Source organism: Anomaloglossus baeobatrachus, unplaced genomic scaffold (genome assembly GCF_048569485.1).
Source record: "Anomaloglossus baeobatrachus isolate aAnoBae1 unplaced genomic scaffold, aAnoBae1.hap1 Scaffold_28, whole genome shotgun sequence".
In the NCBI taxonomy this organism is placed as follows: Eukaryota; Metazoa; Chordata; class Amphibia; order Anura; family Aromobatidae; genus Anomaloglossus; species Anomaloglossus baeobatrachus.
Window position 1 is genome coordinate 767,013 of NW_027442278.1, and position 25,920 is coordinate 792,932.

The 25,920-nt window shown below is 44.7% G+C and overlaps 1 protein-coding gene across 1 annotated transcript in view; it reads right to left on the bottom strand.

Moving 5' to 3' along the window:
• Window positions 1–1,235: 1,235 nt before the first annotated feature.
• LOC142265965 (uncharacterized) overlaps window positions 1,236–25,920 on the bottom strand; it is a 28,786-nt gene continuing 4,101 nt past the window's right edge. The window contains exon 2 of the mRNA XM_075332293.1: window positions 1,236–1,397. Within this exon, the coding sequence (XP_075188408.1) occupies window positions 1,236–1,397 (162 nt within the window). The remainder of the gene's footprint in view (window positions 1,398–25,920) is intronic.

Genomic DNA, 25,920 nt, shown 5'->3' on the forward strand with positions numbered 1-25,920 from the left:
CATTATATATGTGCATCTGTAGAGTTGTGCCATGATGGCGACCCTGACCTCCACCCAGCCCTTTACCCCGTGAATAATGTTATGCAGAATTCATGAAAGCTGTACAAAAGTTTGAAATCAAAGACATTTTTTATTACAATTCCCTAACATTGCTTAAACAACAACAAAAACAGCATAAATATTATAACAAAAAACAAAAACTATAAATTTTTATATTGGTTACTAGAGTCATTTAAATGTTGCCTCTGTGGGCTGAAAAATTGGTTCATTGGGGGGAACATGGGATACTGTGCGGGGGGGTCATGCCGGAGGTGCGGTCGAGGCTCCATCCTCATCCATGGCACTTGGTTCCATGAAGAGTGTTGTTGATGATCTACTTCGCACACTTTTGAGGAGTCTGTCAGTTTCCCCAATGCCACCTTGTTGAGGGCCTCCAGCATGACCCTTTCGACATGACCTCTTTGTTTGTCATCCAGCTTACGGAGTCTTTCATCCGTAAGCTGGGCAAATCCGCAAATGGATGGTCTGCTGTGCTGCTCCAGGATTTTCTTCGCCATATCCATAAGGTCTGTTGATGATGTGTTGTTCGGCTGCCTCTTACGGGTTGAGGAGATCCGCCGCGGTAATGGAGCTTCTGCGGTCTCCTCGGAAGTCCCGGCAATTTCATCATCACCACCTGTCGCTATTGGCCCAGCTTCACAACGATCCTGCGGAACAATAAAAATGATGTTAAACTCAGATATCATGAGCAACAGGCACAGGGATACACATGCACTGGAAACTAATGGGAGGGGCAGACTAGTACTACAAGATATGAAATGTCATTACATGGTATGAAAATAGAGTGTGGAGAAACTAGTAAAGGAGTATACTTATCTGAACTGGAAGGGATACATTTTGAAATCTGCAACAGTAATCATAGAAAACCGTAGTAACTATTTTCAATTAAATAATGCCATGTACATCAAAAGTTTCACAAAGGTACTTACATCTCCAACTGTGGTGTCAGACCGGACCTCAGGCTGTGTTCCGGGACCAAAGGACAGCGATGTTATTGTACGTGGTACCTCTTGGTCTCTTATGAAGGCCAGCAAATCGTAGTACCAAAGCTTTGGAACGTAAAGTTCCTCCGTTCCGGCACCAGATTTGCTGGCCTTCTCCACCTTATTTAGTTCCTTTTTATAAACGGTGCGAAGACCCTGGATTTTCTTTCGCACAATCTCAGTCGTAATGGTCTAAGTAGGGTTATGCCTCTGGAACAATTCAACAAGCTGCTCATAGGCCTGCTTTTTCTTGTATCGATTGCTATAATCGACAGACTTAATCTTCCACAAACAAGGCAGGGATCGATACATATCAATCATCTCCCTTATAAATTCTTGTTTGTTGGAAGACATCTGAAAAAAAAGGAAATTAATGTATTACTACATTGTTATAAACTAAGCACAAGAATATAGCTGCTATAATACTGCCACCTACGTACAACTACTTTAATACTGCTCCTATGTCCAATAATATAACTACTATAATACGGCCCCCTATGTACAAGAATATAACTACTATCATACTGCCCCCTATATACAAGAATTTAACTACTATAATACTGCCCCTATGCACAAGAATATAACTACTATAATACTGCCCCTATGTACAAAAATATAACTACTATAATACTGCCCCTATGTACAAGAACATAACTATATGTACAGCGGTATTGAATATATAAATATATATACATATATACCTATATATATATATATATATATATATATATATATATATATATGTAGAAAATAGCTATATGTTCAAGAATATAATTGCTATAATACTGGCCCCATATATATATTTATTTATATATATATATATATATATATATATATATATATATATATATATATATATATATATATATATATATATATATTCCTATGTACAGGAATAGAAAAGCTATAATACTTCCCCCTATGTACATAGATAAATATAACTATAATACTGCCCCAATATACAAGAATACAGTTGCTATATTAATGTCACGATGTACTAGAATATTGGTATAATACTGCCCAAAATTACTTACCTTTAAGTCAGGAGAATATTAAAAATCCAAGACGAAATCAACAAATTGAAAGAATCACTGCAGCAAACTGCGTTCTGAAAAAGCTCAGGTAGAGTGAATGGAAGCGCTACTGCGTCGTCTTTTGTTTGATACGGTCACCCAATCAGGCGACGCTGTAGTGATGACCAATCGGAACAGAGGGGCGTGAAGAAAGACAACGCAAAGCGCTGTAGCGATCACCAATAGGAACAGAGGGGCGTGAAAAGAGATAACGCAAACCGTATCTAGGGGTTAAAACCACACCTCTGACTCGTCGTGCAATGACATGTCTGAAACCACACAACGACCGTCGACGTCGCTATGATCTCTGCTCCGTCGCTGCTTTATTTAGCATGTTTGACAGCTTACTAACGATTATCTATGGTCGCTGCAACGTCACAGAATATGGTGACGTTGCAGCGACGTCGTTGTCGTCGTCGTTATGTGTGACACCAGCTTTAGAGATGTTAATAGGTTTGTCAGGAATCTCACAATAAAAAGACATTTTTCCAATACTGATGCGGACAATACTGATAGGCCCAACTCACCTGATCCTCCGACCAACAATTCTACTCATGTCCCCCTATTTTGGAATTTGAGGGAACAGATTGCGGTTACGCACTTACAAGTACTAAGTGACACCTGTACGGGTATATCTGAACCTTCTCCTTTTGTCAATAAGAACCCGAGTTTTTATCCTATTGCCTCCAGGGTTCCTGTTATGGACACGTTCCAGGACCTTATAGAATCGGAGGTCAGAAATATACTCTTGATGAAACCCCAGATTCAGGACAATTTGTCATCCTCTGAAAAAAGAGCACTTAAAGATCTGAAGGACAATAGTCACATTGTGGTCCGGGGGGCGGACAAGGGGGGCTCAGTAGTAGTGCTGGACAGCAAACTGTATGAAAGAGAGATTAATACCATATTGAGTGATAAATCCACTTACAGGCAATTGCCTTGCGATCCCACATCTGATTTTTCCTCAAAGTTACGGGTCCTCTTCTCACAAGGTTTTCAATGGGGAGTTCTTAATGAAAAGGTCCACGAATATCTTTTTGTCGACTCTCTGGTGTGTCTCATTTTTCAAGGCCTTCCCAAGGTCCATAAGGGCACTTTCCCTCCCCCATTGAGACCCATAGTAGCCAGCACTGGGTCTCTAACCAGCAATCTGAGTGACTGGCTAGATCATTATATCCAGCCGCTCATGAAATGTACTATTGGTCATATTAGAGACACAAAGAGTCTCTTACAGGATTTGGAGATGTCCTGGACGAGTGGTTCTTTTTGGATAATAAGCGACGTGGTCTCATTATATCCTAGCATACCGTATAGGGAAGCCTTACAGGCTCTGTATTTTCATCTAAATAAATACAGCTCATTTGACGATGTCCTCAAAGAATTCATTCTCATGACAACAGGTTTTCTGTTGACCCACAATTTTTTCCAGTTTAACTTAACATTTTATCTCCAGATAGCCGGTTGTCCTATGGGGGCATGTTTTTCATGTGCATTGGCTAATATTTACATGGCCTACTGGGAAGAGAAATATATCTATACAAGTGATAATCCATTGTTGCATACCATTATTTGGTATGCAAGATATATTGATGATCAAGTTTTGATATGTAATACAGGAGATTTTGATATCCCCCAGGAGGCCATGGAAGCCGTCAATGCACATTTTAACAACAACCCTCTCAATTTGAGATTTACCATGAACCTATATATGGACTCAGCTCCCTTCCTGGACATCCTGCTATCTGGCGACCCCTTGACTGGTTCCATTCATTCTGTTCTGTATAGGAAGCCTATTTGTGGCAATACCTCTCTCCATGCGAGTAGCTGTCACATGCCCCACACCTTACAGAATTTACCTGTGGGTGAGCTCTTACGAGCGAAGCGTTTATGCTCATCTGAAGCTTCCTATCGTTGTGAAGCTGTCCGCATTAGAGAGAGACTCAGTGGGAGGGGGTATCCTGATCGGACTTTGAACAGGGCCTCTTCTATTGTTGAGAATAGGACCAGAACCAATCGGTTGCGGATGCCCTGGAAAGACCCATCTCAGAGGAGGAGTACTGGGCTGCAATTAAAAATTCCCCCACTGGTAAGGCCCCTGGCCCAGATGGCTTCCCCCTGCTTTACTACAAAAAGATGGGCTCCATGCTGCTCCCCCATTTCTCTCTGCCTTTAACAATATCTCACTCTCCGAAAAGGTCCACTTGCCGAGAGACTCTTTGGCCGCTAATATAGTAGTCATCCCTAAAGAGAGTAAAGACCCTACCTCTTGTTCTAGTTACCGACCCATCTCCCTCCTCAACACAGACTTGAAGCTCTTCACCAGAATATTATCAGAGAGACTCTCTCCATTGCTGGGGGGGATTGTCAACCCGGACCAGGCTGGGTTCATGATGGGAAGGGAAGCGAGGGACAACACCACTAAGGCGCTGAACTTAATCCACAGGGCTAATTCGGAAGGGTTGCCCCTGATGCTCCTGTCGACCGACGCAGAAAAAGCGTTCGACAGAGTCAATTGGATATTCATGGAGGAGGTTCTGCGGGAGGTGGGGTTGGGGAGGATGATGCTCAGGTGGATATGCTCTCTGTATAGTAACCCCTCTGCCGCGGTCAGGGTGAACGGTCTGGGTGAACGGTCTCCTTTCAGATAGATTTCCCATTCTTAACGGCACAAGGCAGGGATGCCCCCTCTCACCCCTGATCTTTATCCTGACCCTGGAACCCCTGCTTAGCCGAATTAGAGGTAACATTGACAGGAATGATACCAGGCCACATAGGTTTGAGCTCTAAGCCTGAGCCATAACCACGATTTTCAGGTGTTTCAAGCCTCCCCTGATGAGCAGTCGTTGTGAAACGCGTCGGAAGTCACCTGCTTGATGGATATTAGGGTCAGCCACAACAGGGCCAGCTGTGGACTGCCCTTGTAAGGGCGGGAGTTTTTGTGGATTATCTTAGGGTCAGTTGTATCCCAGACAGGGCCAGTGACCAAGCCACTGCTCCCCAAGTGCCGGTAGTTGGACTAAGCAGCACTGGAGAAGGACGACACCTCACCGACAAAAAGACTGGGTGAGATGGTTCCACTTTAAGTGGTCCTAATATTGCACTGTATATGACATCCTATTGTCCCTGACCCCTGCCGTTGTTTGTATAGAGCATGGTACAGGTATTATGAGGTCATTATTTCCTGGGCACCGCATGTCATGGTGCATATGTTTGGTTGTCCCCTGATAGAGCGTATCACACTAGCTTAGCTCTATAGTGGGACATTCACACTATTTTTGGTCTGGTGTTGATGACGCTGAGTGACAACATTCTGTCTGTTGAGTGGCATGCTACTTCTTGTGTATACATTTATCTTTGAAGGCTGCACTTACACAGCATCTGTCTAATCAGCGATACCACATCAGCTTTTTGTGTGTTGAAAAACTCATTACATCTCCGGTGTTGTTCATCTAGGTGAACGTTACCCGTTCCCCTTTTTCTGTAAATGATGGTGCCATAGATACACGCAGCACACATTGGTCCCATCATTTCCAGGTTTTAAATGGTGTTTGGATCACAGTTTGTATATTTATTTTAAATAACCCAATTAAAGGTTAAGTTTTATTATCACATGTTGCTAGATCTATATAAGTTGTACATGTTGGAATTCTTTTCTAATACCTACTGGTTCTGAATTGGTGCTATATTCATAACATTGACATTTCCGGCCCTATAGTTGCTGGTTCCACCTACAAAATTGCGGCGTACGCGGACGACTTACTTTTCTTTATTACCAACCCTCGGGTCTCCCTGCCCAATCTACTGAGAGAGCTGGAAACATACTCCTCTCTTTCTAATTTTAGAATTAACATGTCAAAATCGGAGGCTATGAATGTATCTCTCCCCCAAGATCATGTTATTTCGCTACAATCTGCGTTCGGGTTTAAGTGGGCTAATCACTCTCTGAGGTACCTGGGGGTCCAGCTGGCAGCGGACACTAGCCAACTATATAAGCTGAATTATCTCCCTCTCCTGCAGTCCATTAGAACAGACTGCGCAAATTGGGCGAGGGGCCTTTTCACATGGTTTGGGAGATGTGCAATATTGAAGATGAATATATTACCACGACTTCTATACCTCTTCCAGGCCCTGCCAATTAAGATCCCGAGCTCTTTCTTCAAGGAATTGGCCTCACTATATACTAAATTTATCTGGGCGAATAAGCCGGCGAGACTTTCCCGTTCCCTACTGTGCAGACCTAAGTGTAGGGGAGGGCTGGGAATACCTGATATGAAAAAATATTACTGGGCCACACATATGGTTAGGGTTCTGGATTGGTGCCACCACTCTAGGATGAAACCATGGGTCGCCCTGGAACAGAGCTTCTCGGAGGTACATTTACCGGCCATGCCTTGGGTCGCAAGCTTTTTCCCGTCTACTTTGAGATCTCACCCCACTATTGGCGCTACTCTGGAATGCTGTTCGAGGGGCGAGGTTCGGCGCCTCCTCCTGCCGTTGCCTTCCCCCATGTCACCAATTATAGGAGATCCGGATTTCCGTCCTGGCCTCTTGGACCCAGTTTTTCGGAGCTGGGTACAGGGGGGCAGATTCAGAGCTTACCAGCTGGGAGGGGAGGGTGACTGGCTATCTCTTTCGGATATTTGTGGTCTCCTGCCTCCGGACCCCCTGGGGAGATGGAGGGCCATGCAGTTGAGGCATTTCATGAGCTCCCTTCCCTGCTTCGCCCGGTATGCTGGGCCTCCCACAAGATTCGAGAAATTGTGCTTGGGAGAGGGGGCCCTGCGGCACTCACTTTCCCTGGCATACAATTTGCTATCAGACCCGGGAGATTTGCCCACCCCGGTCTATTTGCGGCAGTGGGAAAGGGACCTTGGGACGGCTCTATCTGACACGCAACGAAACAACGTCCTAATGATGGCACATAAAACCTCGATCAGTTCCAGACTGTTGGAGGCCAACTTCAAACTGCTGACTAGGTGGTATAGAGTCCTGACCAGACTTCATAGGATATTCCCCTCAGTTGACCCCGTTTGCTGGAGGTGTGGCTCGGGGGAGGGTGATTACGTGCACATCTTTTGGTCCTGCCCTTCCTTGCAACGGTTTTGGTCAGAAGTGAGGGAGGTAATTAGACTGGTGACCGGCACGGTTGAGACATTGGGTTCGGAACTGTTTATCTTACAGCTTTTGGAACTCCCGGCTCCTAGATACAAGCGCTCTTTGCTTAGATTTCTGGTAATGGCTGCCAGGTCTTGCATCCCGCTTGGCTGGAAGTCTTCTACCACCCCCACACTGGCACAGTGGGTTTCAAGGGTTAACGACCTAAGGCACATGGAGGACTTGACATCCTCTCTCAATGACAGACAGGAAGATTTTCATAGGACTTGGTTCCCATGGTTGGAGTTCACTCACTCGGTGGAATACGCCAGATTACTCTCTGTTCCACGGCTGCTGTGAGGCTCTGGGGAAACACTCTCCCCCCCCTTTTTTTTTTTTTTTTCTCTCCTCTCCCCCTTTCCTCTTTTTTCTTCTCTCGCTCTCCCTTCTTCTCACTTCTTTGTCCCCTATCTTCCCCTATTCTCCCCTCCCCCCCTATTCCCCTTTAGCTCTTTCTCTTAACCTGTTCTAAACTCTTTTCGGGCTTTGCTCTCTTTCTATGTTCTGTATTCCACCCTTGTTGGGTTGGTTCATAAAAGGATTAAATTGGGCCTGACTCGAGCAGTTGCAGCGACTAGATATGTACAGGGGTGCGGAAGGGTGGGCTACATGTCAATGTTAAATATTTGAAATCTGTTATTCTGTTCTTTGTGGAGCAGGTGTTACTTTGTATGTTCTCGAGTCGGTCATTAAAATAAAGAATTTAAAAAAAAAAAAAGAACCAATCGGTTGGAAGATCACCCTGTTTCCTCAGTATCTAGAAATCGTGTGACTTTTTCAACACCATTTAGCACTGATTTTTTTCAAATTAAACAGACCATCCAGCGTTTTATCCCCCTTTTACGTCAGGACCCCATACTAAATTCAGTTCTTCAGCCGGGGGTCAATATAGTAGCCAAGAGAGCTCGTACCATTGGGAACCTTGTGGCACCCAGCATGTTCACATCTAAGAAATGTAACAGAACCTGGCTCAGTGTCTCTGGGTCTTATAAATGTGGGTCCGGCCGATGGGGCCTTTGCAGGTTCATGCACAATACCAAATCCCTATTAGGGAATAATGGAGAAAGCTTTGTAATTCGATCGTTTATTAATTGTGCTTCTGCACATGTGGTCTATGTGGCAACGTGCACACTATGCCGCAAGGGCTATGTCGGCTGCACCTCTAGAGCACTTAGAACCAGGATCTCTGAGCACGTCCGCATACCTTCAGCAGCTCATGACAGGACCTCCTTAAGCTATGTTGCATTGGTGAAGAAACGCTCCTTATCTGGTCTAACCAGGCACTACATTGAATGTCATTCAGCGGATTTTTCTTCCTTAGTGATCACGGGTATAGAGTCTGTTCCCAGACCACCTCGTGGGGGGGACTGGTTCCAAGCCCTGCTTTTGGCAGAGGCAAAATGGATTTTGAAGCTAAATACAAGATACCCAGGTGGCTTTAACTATCGCTCCGATTTGCGATTTATTTTTTAGATCGATAGATATAGAATAATTTCTGATCCGTTTTCTGACATTCAATGAGGTGCTTTTATGCTTATGTGTTTGTTCTAGTCATTCTTTGATGAAATTCATCCATTCCTGCACGGATGCCATAATTCGGACATATTGTAATGAGCATTCCTTCAGTCAAGCTCCACACATGTTTCATCCTGATGTATATATATTTTTTTTTTATGGTCTTTTTATCGTCAGACGATATGCACATATTGGAGCTTGCTTATTTATATTGAACAAGTCCTCTCCCCCCCCCCTGTTTTTCACTGGAGGAGCTGCTTTTTGATATACTTTGCAAATATTGTTGAGAACCTTATAAATTTATATTTTATTTAACTTGTGATCTCCATATAATTTACTTATCAACCTAGGGTTGGGTCCTTTGGTAACTAACCCACATAATCTAATTTCATTTTTAGCTCTATCTGTATCATGAAATTTTTCGTTTCTATTCTTATGAATATATAGGGGCTTGTATTTGCAGCCCTATTGCAATTTCAGGTCAGCTCCTCTATTGAAATGATTATTAACATATGAATGAATGTTTTATGGTTTATCACGCACTATTTACTAAGGATTATATTGACCCAGTATGATGTTCCTTTTGTCCATATGCACGGCGATGTTCACCTGTTTTTTCATGCAATCATGACATCCCGCCCCTCCCTTCCGCCCATCCAGCGGGTCAGTCTATTTTAGTAATGTTGTGGTATACATGGAACACTTATGATTAAGGACTCTTTCTGTTTTTATGGTGTAGTCCGAAACGCGCAAAGTTTCCATGTATTGATTTATACCTCGGCCTTCACGATGCTTTTAATATTTCCAATAAAGATTACGGAGATTTTATCTTAAAGAAGAATCAGTGCCGGATCATCCTTTTCTTCTCTGCCTTCTTCCACAAACCGGTCGGGACTTACCGGCGGATCCGAGGCACCCGCAAGGTCTAGCAGTCCGGGCAACAGGTGAGCTGAAGAATCCCTTTTCCTTTACCCATTCTAGGCTTATCCCCAGCCTGTGCTAGTGTGCTCTGGTGGACGGAGCAAGCAGCACGCTGCGATAAAGGCACAGAAAAGCTGCAGCAGGTTTACCAGCCTCCCGAAACTGTGCTGTGTGTGTGACTCCCCCCCCCTCACTGTGAGTACTCAACCAATTGCTGCCCCCCCCCGCTCAGTGCTGTGTACCCCCTAGTGCTGTGTGCACCCCCTCGTGCTGTGTGTACCCCCTCGTGCTGTGTACCCCCCAATGCTGTGTGTACTCCCTAATGCTGTGTGTATCCCCTAGTGCTGTGTGTACCCCCTAGTGCTGTGTGTACCCCCTAATGCTGTGTGTACCCCCTAGTACAGTAAGTACCCCCTAATGCTGTGTGTACCCCTTAATGCTGTGTGTACCTCCTAATGCTGTGTACCCCCTTGTGCTGTGTGTACCCCCCAGTGCTGTGTACCTCCTAGTACAGTGTGTACCGCCAGTGCTGTGTACCCCCTCATGCTGTGTGTACCCCCCAGTGCTGTGTACCTCCTAGTACAGTGTGTACCCCCCAGTGCTGTGTACCTCCTAGTACAGTGTGTACCCCCTAATGCTGTGTGTATTCCCTTGTGCTGTGTGTATCCCCTAATGCTGTGTGTTCCCCCTAATGCAGTGTACCCCCTAATGCTGTGTACACCCCAGTGCTGTGTACTCCCTAGTACAGTGTGTACCCCCTAAGCACGGTGTAACCCCTCACTGCTGTCCGTGCCCCCCTAGTGCTGTCTGTACCCCCTGGGTGATGTCTACGCCCCCCCCAGTGCTGTCCGCACCACCTAATGCTGTCCATGCTGCACCCAGTGCTGTCCATGCCACGGTGAGTGCTGTCTGTGCCCCCCTTATGCTATCCATGCTCCCCAGTGCTGTGTGTCACCCCTCAGTACTGTGTACCTCCCAGTGCTCTTAACTCGCTACTGCTGTCTGTACCCTCCCACTGCTTTCTATGCCCCCCAGTCTGTGCCCTCTTGTTGATGTCTATGTTCCACCAGACCTGTCTGTCTCCCTAGTGATGCCACCTAGTGCTGTCCATGCTGCCACCCAGTGCAGTCCGTGCTGCCACCCAGTGCAGTCCGTGCTGCCACCCAGTGCAGTCCGTGCTGCCACCCAGTGCTGTCCCTGTCCCCAGTCATGTCTGTGCCACTGCCAGGGCTGTCCATGCCCCCTACTGATGTATATGCCCCAGCCCCTCCTGTGATATAAACTCCCAGTGTCTCCTGTAATTTATGCACCCCTGCCCCTCCTGTGATGTTTATGCCCCCAGCATCTCCAGACAGAGACAAACCTGGAAAAGCAGCTGTGAGAAACAAGATGATCAATATCACCAAACATCACAATTGCACCAAAGAGAAGCAGCTCCTGCCCCCACAGTAGGGGTGAGTTAATTAATTGTTTGACCAAATATAGCAGGGTTATTTTTCAGGTTGATAATGTTGTGCGGCCCCCAAAGGTTAGTACGAAATTCCAAATGGCCCCTGCCAGTAAAAAGGTTCCCCACCCCTGCAGTAAGTGATAGACATACAAAAACACATTAAAAATATAGTGTTACAGTTGTGAGGTAGCGACCACCAATGTTGTGGATGGTCGCTATGTGTTGCAGTGGAGAAGGATTCCCTGCCCTATTGAACTGAAGATGTGACTGTGGGACCTGTAGTTTCACAGGACTTGGGTTGTAATTAAGGGTTAGCTTCCCTTTAAACTATGGGCGGCGTGATGGACAGGGCTGGAGAATCACATACCTCCACCTGTGGGTGTGTCCGGTTGGGTTTAAGAGACTGTTAGTTTTAGAGACAGAAAAAAGTCTGAGTGTGCTGCACATGGAGATTGTGTGCTGCACATGGAGATTGTGTGCTGCACATGGAGATTGTGTGCTGCACATGGAGATTGTGTGCTGCACATGGAGATTGTGTGCTGGAGGTCTCAGTCTGTGTGAAGACTGAAGAGAGACTTCTGGAAATCAGTCCAAGTGAGGACTGGGGATAAAACTGCAGCCTGGCTGGAGGCTGCAGGAAGGAACCACAGTGAGTGGTGTTCGCTGGCAGGAGCCAGAGTGTGGAGACTCCACTATGGACATTTAATTGGACTGGAAGCCCACGGTATGTTATATTTTCCTTTAAGCCAGGAGAGGCTTTGTTACATTTTGTTTAGCAGTTTATGTTGAGTCTATTAAATAAACTGCTGGGTTTTATAAGAGACAGTGATACCTGTGTTGCCTAAGCTACCTAATACCGCTGCAAGCGAGTGAAACCCCCAAGTTTCGGTAAGCAACGTTATACAGTGTACAAAACACACAAGGATGCAGAGGGTTAACACGCTGTAAGTTGGGTTAAATTATACAAACCCTAGGAGTATAGTGAACAGATAAAGCCTAATTGGCTATTCCTTTGGATTTGGATGTAGATAATAACAGAGGTAACAGTAATAGGGCTGTCGAAATTTACAAGATGATGGTCGCGGTGTAAGTAAAGTGCAACGGCTGGCTGTAAATATATATATATATATATATATATAGTTCCGGAATTGCGACAGTGCAGACCTTCATTGGACCTGTGGGCTGACTAATAAAGTGTACATGTGCACTCAAAATTCATCGGTATAGACCTGTATGTTCCCAAATGCTGGTATCCCCATCATTGATGGGTCCATACCCAGGGACTCAACACGTGAATTTCACATATAATAGTGAGAGAATGATAGTAAAATTCTGTAGTAAATATTATATCTCATCACTATAGAAACAGGACTAAATGGTAATCTCAGCAGCCACAACTCTGCCTAATGGCTGAAATACTAATAAACGCACTGAGTAGTGGAAAATACCAAAGGCAGAAAGAGTGTGCAGGAGAGTAGAAGGCACCTTGCATTAAATTCAAAAGAGCTTGTTGCATTACCTGGTGGTATATGGGGCTGGTTCTGAAGGCAAGAGTAAACCTCCTTAAAGACTATTTTTATAAAGGAACATTTCTCCTTTCCACACCCTTGGTGACCGATTCCATGTTCTGTATGTCTTTTTGTACTGTTTTGTATTTGTTCTTTTAACCTTTACCAATAAAAACTTAATATTTTCAATCATAATTGTGCCTTATCTCCTTTCCTCCTCTTTTGATATGCCTTTCGGAGTTGGCATTACCCCCGAGGGATGCTATTGTGTTATCTCCTCGGTGTATTAATCATGGCCAAATTTATGTGTTTAATCCTTATATGATGTGTTTGCTTAATGGCGGCCGCTTGCAGTCTGACGCCGGCGCATGCGCGCTACTGTCCACCGACCCCAACGGGGAAGCGCCGCGCGTCAACGGTGCCAGCACATGCGCAGTGGCTATAGAAGCCAGTGCACATACGCAGCCCTAATGACAGCGGGCAGGTGGAGGACAGCGGGCACGCGCACCAGACTGCAGTAAGCAACTTACGTCACATTCCCATATGCTGCACTATAATATGCGCTTGCTTACTTGCTAATCACTATGCATGATATGCAAAGTTGAAGCGACCAAATGGTCATGGAAACCTATAAATTTATAAATTCCAAGTATGCCATACATAACGATTGAGACATATGGTAATTCATAACATGCATCAGGTCGTGCAATATTGAGAGAATATCCACGTCAGGAATATGAATCCATTAGAGTGGGTTCTTCACATACAAGGTGATCCTTAGAGTTGGTAGAAGTATACTGTAAACAAATACACTAATTAAAACCGATTAAAAACAATACAGGAAAACAGTGGAAGAGATCAATCAAATATAATGTACTAAATTGCATAAATGATCGTTGCTGCGCAGAGAGCCAGATGGATTAATTGGGGACTATAGAGCTAGTACACAGGCATTTTTTTAGGGGAAAGAGAGTCCAACTTATAAGAAACAAGCAAATTAATTGGTTTCATTCAATCCCATAGTTTCCAATAGTGTAATCCATTTGTATTCTTGCTGTAATAGTTTCTTATTTATATTGCCGCCTCGAATCCCTACGGACACATGTTCAATCCCCCTTACCTTAAAGGTACAGGGATCACTATCATGTTTTAATTTGAAATGTCGAGGGATCGTTTTCAATTCCTCCAAATTGGAGATGGTTTTTGAAGCGACAATGTCGCGTACGTGTTCCCTTGTCCTGACTCTTAGTTGGCGTGATATCAGCCCCATATAAAAATGTGGCCACAACCACACATCGCATAGTATATCACCTGCGTGGTGGATCAGGTGGATACTGGCGACTTTCAAATTCTTTGTCTCCCCATGATGACCTAAAGGTCTTAGTCCTGCACATATTGGTGCATGCCCTACATCCACCACAGGGGTATCTAGTATATACTTTTTTAGGATTGGTTTGGTCTGGAGAACTGGCCACTGGCCAATGGCGCCAATTTGTCGCTAATTATTTCTGTGTTTTTCACAGCATCCAGTAATAAGAATAAAATGGATTATGAAGTCAGAGAAAAGTTAATTGCTTTCAAAAATGAACGCAGTGTTCAGTGATGAGCCCATATTGGTGTCTACGGAAAGCAGTGGAGAGATGCAAAATAGTATAGATCGATATAAGGAGTTGCTGTGCAAGAGAACCAGAATCTGGTGGAATAGGGCATTTTTAGAAAAATATCTGGAGAAAAACCTCATACCACGGAGACTTAAGGGCACTTTACACTCTGCGATATCGGTATCGATATCGCTAGCGATTGTACCCACCTCCGTCGGTTATGCAACACGGGCAAATCGCTGCCCATGTCGCACAACATTGCTTACATCCGTCACACGCACTTACCTGCCTAGCGACGTCGCTGTGACCAGCGAACCGCCTCCTTTCTAAGGGGGCGGTTCATTTGGCGTCATAGCGCCCAATAGTAGAGGAGGGGTGGAGTTGAGCGGGCCGAACATCCCGCCCACCTCCTTCCTTCCTCATTGCCGGTGGGACGCTGATACGGTGAGTTTCCTCGTTCCTGCGGTGTCACACATAGCGATGTGTGCTGCCGCAGGAATGACAAACAACCTCGTTACTCACCTGACAACAATATTTGGTGTTTGGACGACCTCTCCAAAACCAACAATTTTTACCACTTTTGCAATTGTTGAAGGTCGCTCGTACATGTTACACGCTGCGATGTCGCTAACGATGCCGGATGTGCTTCACAAACACCATGACCCCGACGATAAATCGTTAGTGATATCGCAGCATGTAAAGCACCCTTTATAGTGCAGGTCTTTCCAGCCTTCAAGGAGCCGGATGATTAATTTAGGAATAGGTGGGAACAGGCGGCTACCACCTGCTCTAGAGAGTTCATGGAGCTGCTAGTACAACTAAATAAACAGTCAGTGACATGGATACAGAAATTGAACAAATACAGAAAAAGCTACAGGATGGCCTATCCAGTGATGCGCTGGTAAGACTAAATTCTGAGATTGAAGATGAATCCATTAAGTGGGAAAAAGAGGTAAGCGATGTTAAAATCAAAAAGTTTCAGAGAGATACTATGGATCACAACCAAAATAACATCTATAGATGGCATAGGAGACAGCGGGGTAAATGGAAGAACGCTGGATCAAGATCAGGGTCGTTTGCTTCCTGCACGTCCAATGAAGTTCAACGAACCAAGAATCAGGGTCTGGGAGTGGCATGACCTTGCGATCCACGGACAAGAGACAGAACAACTCTAGTAAAAGCATGCCCTCGGGATCATATAGGAAGAGTCACAAGAAAAATGATACGAACAAATTACAGGTGATTAACTTATCAGAACATGTATTGACTTATAATAAAAAAAAAAGTTGTTTGAGAGGGGGCTAACCTTTGCACCCACTAATGGCTTTAATCTTTTCACAGTTATAAAAGATGTTAATCTTTTATCAAGGAAATTTATTCTTAAAAAGCTGCATTATAAAAACAGCGATGACCATACGACCATGTCAGACTCTATAATAGAAGAAGCCTGGAGAAATTTGAATTTTTTGTTGGACGAGCAGGATGGAACGACCCAAGGTAAATACCCCAGGCATTTATATCCCAGATCGGTAACATTTCCCCCGATGTCGGCATCTCCTGCGGTGGAGATCTTCACTGATCTGGTTATCCATGATCTCAAGAGGATCTCTACTGCATGACTGAGTGACAACCTTACTCAGGGAGATCGAACGGCACTTTGTGAATTACAGTCGCTCGATGACCTTGTCATCAAACCAGCCGACAAAGGGGGAAACATTGTCCTATGGCCCAAAAAGATGTATGAGAAGGAGGCACAGAAACAGTTGAGGGATAGAATCACATATATAAAATTATCCAAAAATCCTATGTCATCATATTCTGCTGAATTAGGTCTGATACTATATGGCAGGGCATTATCCCTAAAAAAAAAATAATCTATGACGGTCTAATATTTAAATACCCTAAGACACCAACCACTTACTTCATCCCTAAAATCCACAAAAATGCCACCGAACCCCCGGGCAGACCTATCGTGTCTGGGTTGGAAGGCCTTTATGACCCGGTGTGCAAATTTGTGGATTTTTGTTTGCAACCACTGGCAGAAGCTCTCCCATCATACGTCCGTGACACCACGTACGTATTAACCAGAATTAACGGGATACATTTGGAGGATGATATGTACCTCGTGACTGCAGATATAGAGTCACTCTATACTTGCATTGATCATCAGCAGGGGTTGGAGGCGGCCCGCTTTTTTCTCGTGAACAGCAACTTGGATGGTCGCACATGTGAGTTGGTCCTTGGGCTGCTTGAGTTCATCCTAACGCATATTTTTTTTTCCTTTTAAAGAGCAATTTTATCTACAGCGGAGGGGTACTGCAAAGGGGGCGGCCTGTGCGCCTTCATTTGCAAACCTCTTTCTTGGGTTTTGGGAAAGTGGTTTGCGGGGGGGCGAGGACGCGTGGGCTGTAGACCATATACCCCTCTGGCCATGATACATTGACGATATTTTATTTATTTGGCAAGGCAGTGAGGATGGGCTTAGGCAGTTCATGGGCCAACTCAATGTGAATGATTTTAACATCAGGCGGACCTATGTGTATAGCAGGGAGGTGGTGGACTTCCTGGACATCAAGATCGATATTGACAGCAACCGACAGCTACAGTCAGACTTATTCAGGAAGCCCACCGCAATCAATTCCCTGTTGCATGCAGAGTCTAGCCACCATTACGTCACTATCAAATCTATCCCAGTTGGGCAGTTTATGAGAACGAAGCGGATTTGCTCAACCCCACAGAAATTTCAAGCTGATATATTGAGAAAGAGATTTCAGTCATGAGAGTACAGCAACAGATCCATAAAGGAAGGGTATAATAGGGTGAAGAAGTTCACATGAGAAACTTTACTCCAGTCCTCCAATGGAGTATCCAAGGACAACAATAATGTCAGATTCATCACAACATATAATTCACAATGTGAAGAGGTGAAAAGAAGTTTGCAGCGCCATTGGCCAGTTCTCCAGACCGAACCAATCCTGAAAAAGTATATACTAGATTACCTCCAGATGACCTATAGGAGAAGCAAAAATCTCAAAGATATATTGGTTAGAAGCCACTACGTGGCGACTACCAATACGCCCTTTGACACAGGGTCACCGGTTAAGGGGTGTTACCCCTGTGGTGGATGTAGGGCATGCGCCAATATGTGTGTGACCTTTAGGTCATCAGGGGAGACAAAGAATTTGAAATTCGCCAGTATATCACCTGCTCCACCACACAGGTGATATACTATGCGATGTGTGCTTGTGGCCTAAGTTATATTGGGCTGACATCACGCCAACTAAGAGTCAGGACAAGGAAACACGTACGCGACATTGTAGCTGCAACAACCATCTCCAATTTGGAGGAATTGAAAACAATCCCTCGACATTTCAAATTAAAACATGATAGTGATCCCTGTACCTTTAATGTAAGGGGGATTGAACATGTGTCCAGAGGGATTCGAGGCGGCAATATAAATAAGAAACTATTACAGCAAGAATGCAAATGGATTACACTATTAGAAACTAAATCACCTACAGGATTAAATGAAACCAATTAATTTGCTTGTTTCTTATAAGTTGGACTCTCTTTCCCCTAAAAAATGCCTGTGTACTAGCTCTATAGTCCCCAATTAATCCATCTGGCTCTCTGTTTAGAGCACGGTAGCTAGTATGCCGTGCGAATGCATGATGGCACAGGCCTGGTTATATATACAATGGAATGGCCATTATTATTGAATAAAGGTTTTTATGTTCACTATATGTGTGGTGAGTGAAGGGTTAAGAACAGCTGTGTTCTGTCATGAGGAGACTGGTTAAACCAGTTTAGGCTGGTTCTGCGCACCCGTTTTTTCTTACAGCTGATTGGTCAGCTGTTAGAAAAGTGCGGGAAATTTGTAAATAAAAGCAGGGGCTCTCCATCAGCTGGCTGTCAGAATTTCTGAAGATCAAAGAAGAACAGCTGATGGGAGCCTGCTGCAAGACCGGATGAAGAGGGCGAGCGAGGACAGTGGAGAAGCCTGGCTGAGACAATGCCTGGAGGCGTCTAGGCAGCCAGCAGACGTTGGAGAAGCTGAGGATCGTGACGCCGCGGTTATCCAGCATACCAACCCAGAAGAGATGGCAGCGCTGACAGCGGATATCCCGGAAAGAAGGCGGTCCCTGCGGCGCAGCGTCCTTCCAGCGGCAGTCGGTGAGAATGAGCAAGAAGCGGAAGCCGGAGCATCCCCGCCCATCCTGGCTGCGGAGGCGCGTCATTGTTCAGCGCCGGACAGAGCAGCCACGAAGAGGAAGAGTACGTCATCTAGTCGGCGTCGCCGTAAAAGCGCGGCACCGGCCCAGGGATTTGAAATTCCTGGTGGCAGCGGGAGATCATAGGGGAAGATCGTTCCTGAGGCCAGAAGAGCGACGGGGGCCCCCTGGTCCGAGTCCCCGTCTGAAGAGGAGGAGGTGCTTTGCCGAGGCCAGAGGCAGGAGCCTGAGGCGCGAAGCTGCTGGAGACCAGGGACGTCCACAGGAGGGCCGAGAACTGCAGAGCAGAGGACAGGGTGAGAGTTTCAATGTCCCTCTGTCTGTCTCGTGTGCCAGCCCTCTTCCTTTTAGTATAGAAGCTGTAGTGAAGAAAGTGTTATGTGAAATGTTAGCAGGGGGGCGGTGGCTAGGGAGAGTAGTGCAGGTCTTAGTGGTTGTCAGGAGTCCATGTCTCTGCATGGTTTTTTATTTAAGGAGGCTTTGACATGTGACATGTCCCCCCTGGGATTTCATTTGCCGCAGCCAGTTAGGGATAAGATTTACGAGGGGGATTATGTTGATTTGTTTTCTCTGCTTCCGTCTAGTAGAGAGAATGTTAAAAAGGATGAGAAGACGGATTTAGATGATAAGAAAAAGGCCGCCTTTAAATCATTCAATAACTGGCTGCAGGCATTTTGCATTTTTTCTTCTGTCTTGGGTGAAAAGAATCCGGCAGTTTGTTCGGGTCTTTTTCAGCACCTGGAGAACATATTAGAGGCATATCGCAGTTTTGGTGGCATTGCATGGCTGAATTATGATGAGAGTTTTCGTCAAAAATTAGCCATCCTCCGGAATATGCAATGGGGCCAAAAAGACGTCGGTCTATGGCTAAACCTTATGCTTCCTCAGAGGACTAATTTTAACAGATTTTCTCAAAATAATCCTATGGTTAAAAAAGGTTTCTGCTTTGCATTTAATGAGTCGTCATGTAAATTTACATCCAATTGCAGATTTCGACATGAGTGCTCCTTTTGTGGCGGCAATCATGCCATCTTCAAATGTTTCAAAAAACAGAACCAGAGTACACAGCAACAACACAACACTAAGGAGTCCATATTTAAAGGCGGTGACACCAGTGATAGTACAAAACATGCTGGGTTGGTTAGATCGCTATCCAGTCAGACAGAATGCTTAGTTAATTTTGGATGGATTTGTGAACGGGTTTTTTGTTCCTGAGTTTAAAGGGTCAGGGTGCATTTGGGTGGAGAATCTTCTTTCAGTAAATGAATTTGAGTCAGTGGTAGCTTCCAAAGTGCTAAAAGAGATTCAATTAGGTAGGGTAGCTGGTCCTTTTGTTAGTCCCCCGTTCAAGAATTTTCGGCTTTCGTCACTCGGGATAGTCCCTAAGAAGGAGAAGGGTAGTTTCCGTCTATTCCATCATTTATCGTTTCCAAGATATGGTTCTTAAATGTTGAGATTGAGCCGGATATAGTCTCGGTTAAATATTCCTCATTTGATCAAGCTGTGGATTTGTTAAGGGAAGCAGGTAGAGGGGCTTTAATGGCAAAATCAGACATACAGTCAGCATTCAGGCTTTTACCAGTGAATCCTTCGGGTTTCAATTCTCTGGGTTTTCAGTTTAGGGGGCACTATTTTTTTGACAAATGCCTCCCGATGGGTTTTTCTTTGTCTTGTTTTTATTTTGAATCTTTTTCATCATTTTTACATTGGGTTGTTGAGGTTGAGGGAGGTAAGGGAAAATTCTGCATTATTTAGATGATTTTTTATTTCTTGGTAAGGCGGAGTCTGAGGATTGTTTAAAGTTCATAGTATCATAGTTTTTAAGGTTGAAGGGAGACTCTAAGTCCATCTAGTTCAACCTGTAGCCTAACATGTTGATCCAGAGGAAGGCAAAAAAAAACCCAATGTGGCAAACAAGTTCCAATGGGGAAAAAATTTCCTTCCTGACTCCACATCCGGCAATCAGACTAGTTCCCTGGATCAATACCCTGTTGTTGTAGTTAGTTAAGTTTCGTGAGTTGATGTGTTTGTTTGGTGTTCCTATAGCGGAAGAGAAGACGACTTTGCCCTGTCGGTGTTTGGAGTTTTTAGGCATCACTATTGATTCTGATAGGATGGAGTGTAGGTTGCCTCAGGATAAAGTTGCTAGGTTGGAAGCGGAGCTTTTGAGCTTGATTGTCAGAAAAAAAGACTACTTTGAAGAATCTGTAATCATTGCTTGGGCTTTTGAATTTTAGTTTGCAGATTTTTCCAATAGGTAGGGTATTTTCCATTTTCCGTTTTTTCTAACAGCTGATTGGTCAGCTGTTAGAAAAGTGCGGGAAATTTGTAAATAAAAGCAGGGGCTCTCCATCAGCTGGCTGTCAGAATTTCTGAAGATCAAAGAAGAACACCCACCCGCCATCCCTGGAGAAAGAACTTCTCGTGGAGGATCGCACTCGTCGTGGCATTTGTTAGAGGGAAAAGTCGTCAGCTTTGCTGGCGGACTAGTTTATGGACTGTGGTGATGAAATGGTTAATAAAGATTTGGTTATTTATTGGTAATTTTAATATGCTATTTAACCCTTAATAAATGTCACGGCCATTTAATGCCATCAAAATTATTCAGAGTGTCACGTCTATTTATTTTATATAGGCCTTGTGTTATCATGCGCAGCAATGATCATTTATGCAATTTAGTACATTATCTTTGATCTCTTCCACCGTTTTCCTGTATTGTTTTTAATCGGTTTTAATTTGTGTATTTGTTTACAGTATACTTCTACCAACCCTAAGGATCACCTTGTATGTGAAGAACCCACTCTAATGGATTCATATTCCTGACGTGGATATTCTCTGCATATTGCACGACTTGATGCATGTTATGAATTACCATATGTCTCAATCGTTATGTATGGCATATGTCGCGGGCGGAGGTGGGGACGCCGCGCTCTCCCACTGCTCGGGTCCGGCTGCCGCTGCTGCTGCGGCCTGCTGCTGCTCGGTGGCTCGAGCGATGGGCCGGATCCCGGGGACTCGAGCGGCGCTCCTCGCCCGTGAGTGAATGGGGATTGGTTTTTGGGATTGTTTATTGTCCGTGACGCCACCCACAGTTGTGGTGATTGTGTGGACACCACCGCTGCTCTGTATGGGGATCCCGGGAGCGGTGACAGGGAGCAGCAAAGTTGTTGGTTCTCCCCTCCGTGGGTAGGGGGTGGTTGTCCCAGGGCCCAGTGATGAGATGGGGGATGAGGGATGGCGGGGCCGGTGCAGGGCTTGGTGGGGTGCAGGGATGCGGGGCAGCGCTGTGCCTCACGGCACTGTGGTACTCACTCAGCCTGAGACGGGGACACAGTTCTCGGTAAAACACACGGCTGGAAAGACGGTTCCCACGGACGGCTGCTGTTGCTTTTCCCCGGTAGTTGACGATGACGGTCCCTTTTCCTGCACGTAAGTCTATATTGGTAGCGATGGGTTCCCACCGGAAAACCCACTCCCTGGCTTGGATATGGGCCGGAGGAGCCCCACTTTACCCGCAGGCGCTGGCCCTGAGAAACTGGTGCCTTGGCGGTGGCGGTGTCTCTCTCCTACGGTTGGACTGTTGCCTTCAATCGGGACTTAGTTGTTGGGAGACCCGGAGGTCCCCTTCACTGACGGATTTGGCAAATTCACGGCGACTCCTAGCCTTGCCGGGATCCGAAAGGCCCCTGCCAATGTTGCTGGCTTCTCTTCGTATACCATTCTGGTACCGCCGGGCCACCACCCGTCCACGGTCCTTTCGACAACCTCCGATCAGCCTCTCCTGCAGACGGTCACCGCCGTCTGCTGACCTTGCTGTCTCAGTCCGGGGCACGCACCCGGACCAACTTCAGGCTTCCTCAACTGTCACTTTCTCTTCCAGTTTTACTCCTCTCTCTTGCTCCTCTACCACTTCACTCTCACTTCAAACTCTGACTAAACTGATCTGACTGGTTCTCCCGCCTCCAGGGTTGTGAACTCCTCGGTGGGCGGAGCCAACCACCTGGCCCACCCCCTGGTGTGGACATCAGCCCCTGGTGGAAGGCAACAAGGATTTTTGGTTTAGCTTCGGTGTACCTATCCGGGGTGTAGGGTGTGGTGGTGTCATGACCTGTGACCCCTGGCTTGCCCAGGGCATCACACATACTTGGAATTTATAAATTTATAGGTGTCCAAGACCATTTGGTCGCTTCAACTTTGCATATCATGCACAGTGATTAGCAAGTAAGCAAGCGCATATCATAGTGCAGCATATGGGAATGTGACGTAAGTTGCTTAATGCAGTCTGGTGCGCGTGCCCACTGTCCTCCACCTGCCCGCTGGGTCACGCCGCTGTCATTAGGGCTGTGTATAAGCCCTGGCTTCTATAGCCACTGTGCATGCGCTGGCAACTCTGAAGAGCGGTGCTTCCCCGTTGCGGTCGGTGGACAGACTGCAAGCGGTGGCCATTAGGCGAACACATCATACAAGGAGAGGGAAAATTGATCTGCAATAGCCCCCTGAGGAAGCGTTTTATGCGAAATGTACATAGGGGCGGAAGTGGATGCACTGCTGACCCACCAACTTTAACATGGGTAACAAAGAAATATGATGTTTATATCTGATACTGGGTATTTACTATTTTAGCAAAGCCTGTTAGCAATGACAGATATCATATTCCTTATAAATATATATATTTATAAATATATGAAAGAGGTAAGAGTCCCGGTGCACCACCTACTCCGTGTGTTACTACACGTTCAGCTACTTGAGCCCTACTGAGCCATGGAGGGGATCATGGTGCAGACTTGCGGTGAAGACCAAGATAAATCCAAAGGAGAAAGAAAGTCGCACTTCAGATGATCACCATATAACTCCGTCTTTATTGCAGGGGAAACATGAGGGTACAAGCGGTGGGGAGGGTGAGACAAGCCATACAACGCCGGACGACGGCGTGCCGTTTCGCTAGAACTTAGCTTCCATGGGTCCAGTGCAAACTGCCATGCAGCACCGCCCTTTTAACACAAATGGTGCGGGTACTGCATTAGCAGAGTGATTTAAAATGCAAATGCAAGTATACAATTAGTAGCTGCAAAAAACAGGTGAAGACTTCAAGGGTATTAACATATCACAGTCTAATACACATATCTCTCAAAATACAATAATATACAAAAGGCGGACAGAATCACAATCCCTACAAGAACAGAACAAAATTCTGATGTACAGTACAGCGAGCACAAAAACAGTAGAAATTATTTTAAATTTGTGAAAAAAAAAAAAAAAATTTCAGAGACAGTGTATGCAATAATGTTAAAATGCAAAACAGTAGCTATTAATCAACGCCATGATCAGATAGTGCTAGCAAAACAAGGGTGTCACAGTCAGGATGTCATATAGTCGACATGCCAAAAAAAAAAAAAGGTCTTTCAAGAAAAACTGACAAGTTGTTTCTGTCATTCAAACCTAGCGGTCCCATTGCGTTTAGATCCAGAATCAATCTGGATTCTTTTTGTAACAGCGTGCGGTGCGTGTCGCCGCCTCTGCTGCTAGGATTGACTTTAAACAGACCAGCAAAAGAACAGGACAGGACTGCGATGGCGACGAATGATCGTGATAGACCTCGCAAATTTTTTTTTAAAAAAAATACCAGGAAAAATGCCGCATAATGCCGCCGGGGATAGATGCACCTTCAATTTCAAATACAATTCTGTTTGACATTGTGAGATCCAGCATAAAGAGACACTGGCATTTGTTGAAAAACGATAAAGACCTTAGAGCCCTGGTTAAAGAGGGTCCCTTGGTATCTTACAGAAGAGGCCATAATTTAGTCGACCTTTTGGTAAAAAATAGATTCGTGCCCACAAAGGAAAAGACATGGTTAGACAAGAAAAAAATTAAGGGTAATTTTAGATGTGGGAATTGTCCTTTCGGTTCGGCCCATAAAACGGGGGATGTAATAAGTGGGGTGTGAGTACCTCAGGGTTAATGATTTCATATCGTGCAAGTCCACTTATATAGTGTATGCATTATTCTGCCCCTGCAATTTTTATTACATTGGAAAAACTATCCGGCCCCTTTACGTCCGTTTTAGGGAACATTGCAAATCCTTAATATCAGGGATAGGTTCAGCAAGACTTATTAAACACATGCAGGAATGCCATAATAGTAATTCCAATCTACTTTCTTTTGCTGGTCTGTTTAAAGTCAATCCTAGCAGCAGAGGCGGCGACACGCACCGCACGCTGTTACAAAAAGAATCCAGATTGATTCTGGATCTAAACGCAATGGGACCGCTAGGTTTGAATGACAGAAACGACTTGTCAGTTTTTCTTTAAAGACCTTTTTTTTTTTTTTTTGGCATGTCGACTATATGACATCCTGACTGTGACACCCTTGTTTTGCTAGCACTATCTGATCATGGCATTGATTAATAGCTACTGTTTTGCATTTTAACATTATTGCATACATTGTCTCTGAAATTTTTTTTTTTTTTTTCACTAATTTAAAATAATTTCTACTGTTTTTGTGCTCGCTGTACTGTACATCAGAATTTTGTTCTGTTCTTGTAGGGATTGTGATTCTGTCCACCTTTTGTATATTATTGTATTTTGAGAGATATGTGTATTAGACTGTGATATGTTAATACCCTTGAAGTCTTCACCTGTTTTTTGCAGCTACTAATTGTATACTTGCATTTGCATTTTAAATCACTCTGCTAATGCAGTACCCACACAATTTGTGTTAAAAGGGCGGTGCTGCATGGCAGTTTGCACTGGACCCATGGAAGCTAAGTTCTAGCGAAACGGCACGCCGTCGTCCGGCGTTGTATGGCTTGTCTCACCCTCCCCACCGCTTGTACCCTCATGTTTCCCCTGCAATAAAGACTGAGTGATATGGTGAGCATCTGGAGTGCGACTTTCTTTCTCCTTTGGATATATATATATATATATACTAGAAGGTGGCCCGATTCTAACGCATCGGGTAGTCTAGAATGTGTATGTTTGTTAGCAGATTGAATAATAATGTAATAAATTGTTTGGATGGGTTAGTTTTAATTTAGTATTCTTAAAATAGTTTATTGGTTTAAGAATGACAAATAGAACAAACAATTTTATTTTCAATAATTTATTAGATAATGAATTGGTTTCAAACTATCAATACATATATTTCATATACTATAAATGGTTACAATTTTTTTTGTATGAGAGGAAAATGAAAGGATGGGAGGGGTAAGAATATTTTATTAGGGAAGAAAGCAGGGGAACAATGAGGTAAGTGGGTACTATGGAAAGAGGTTGTGGAAACATTCCTGGTTATTTAGTTCATGTTAAATATTTTTATGATCGGTGATTAATATGAACAGTTTTAATAGATGAGTCTAATGTTTAATGATGTCCATGGCTTGTAATGAAAGAAGGTTATGAACAGTGTAAAGTTAATTAAAAAT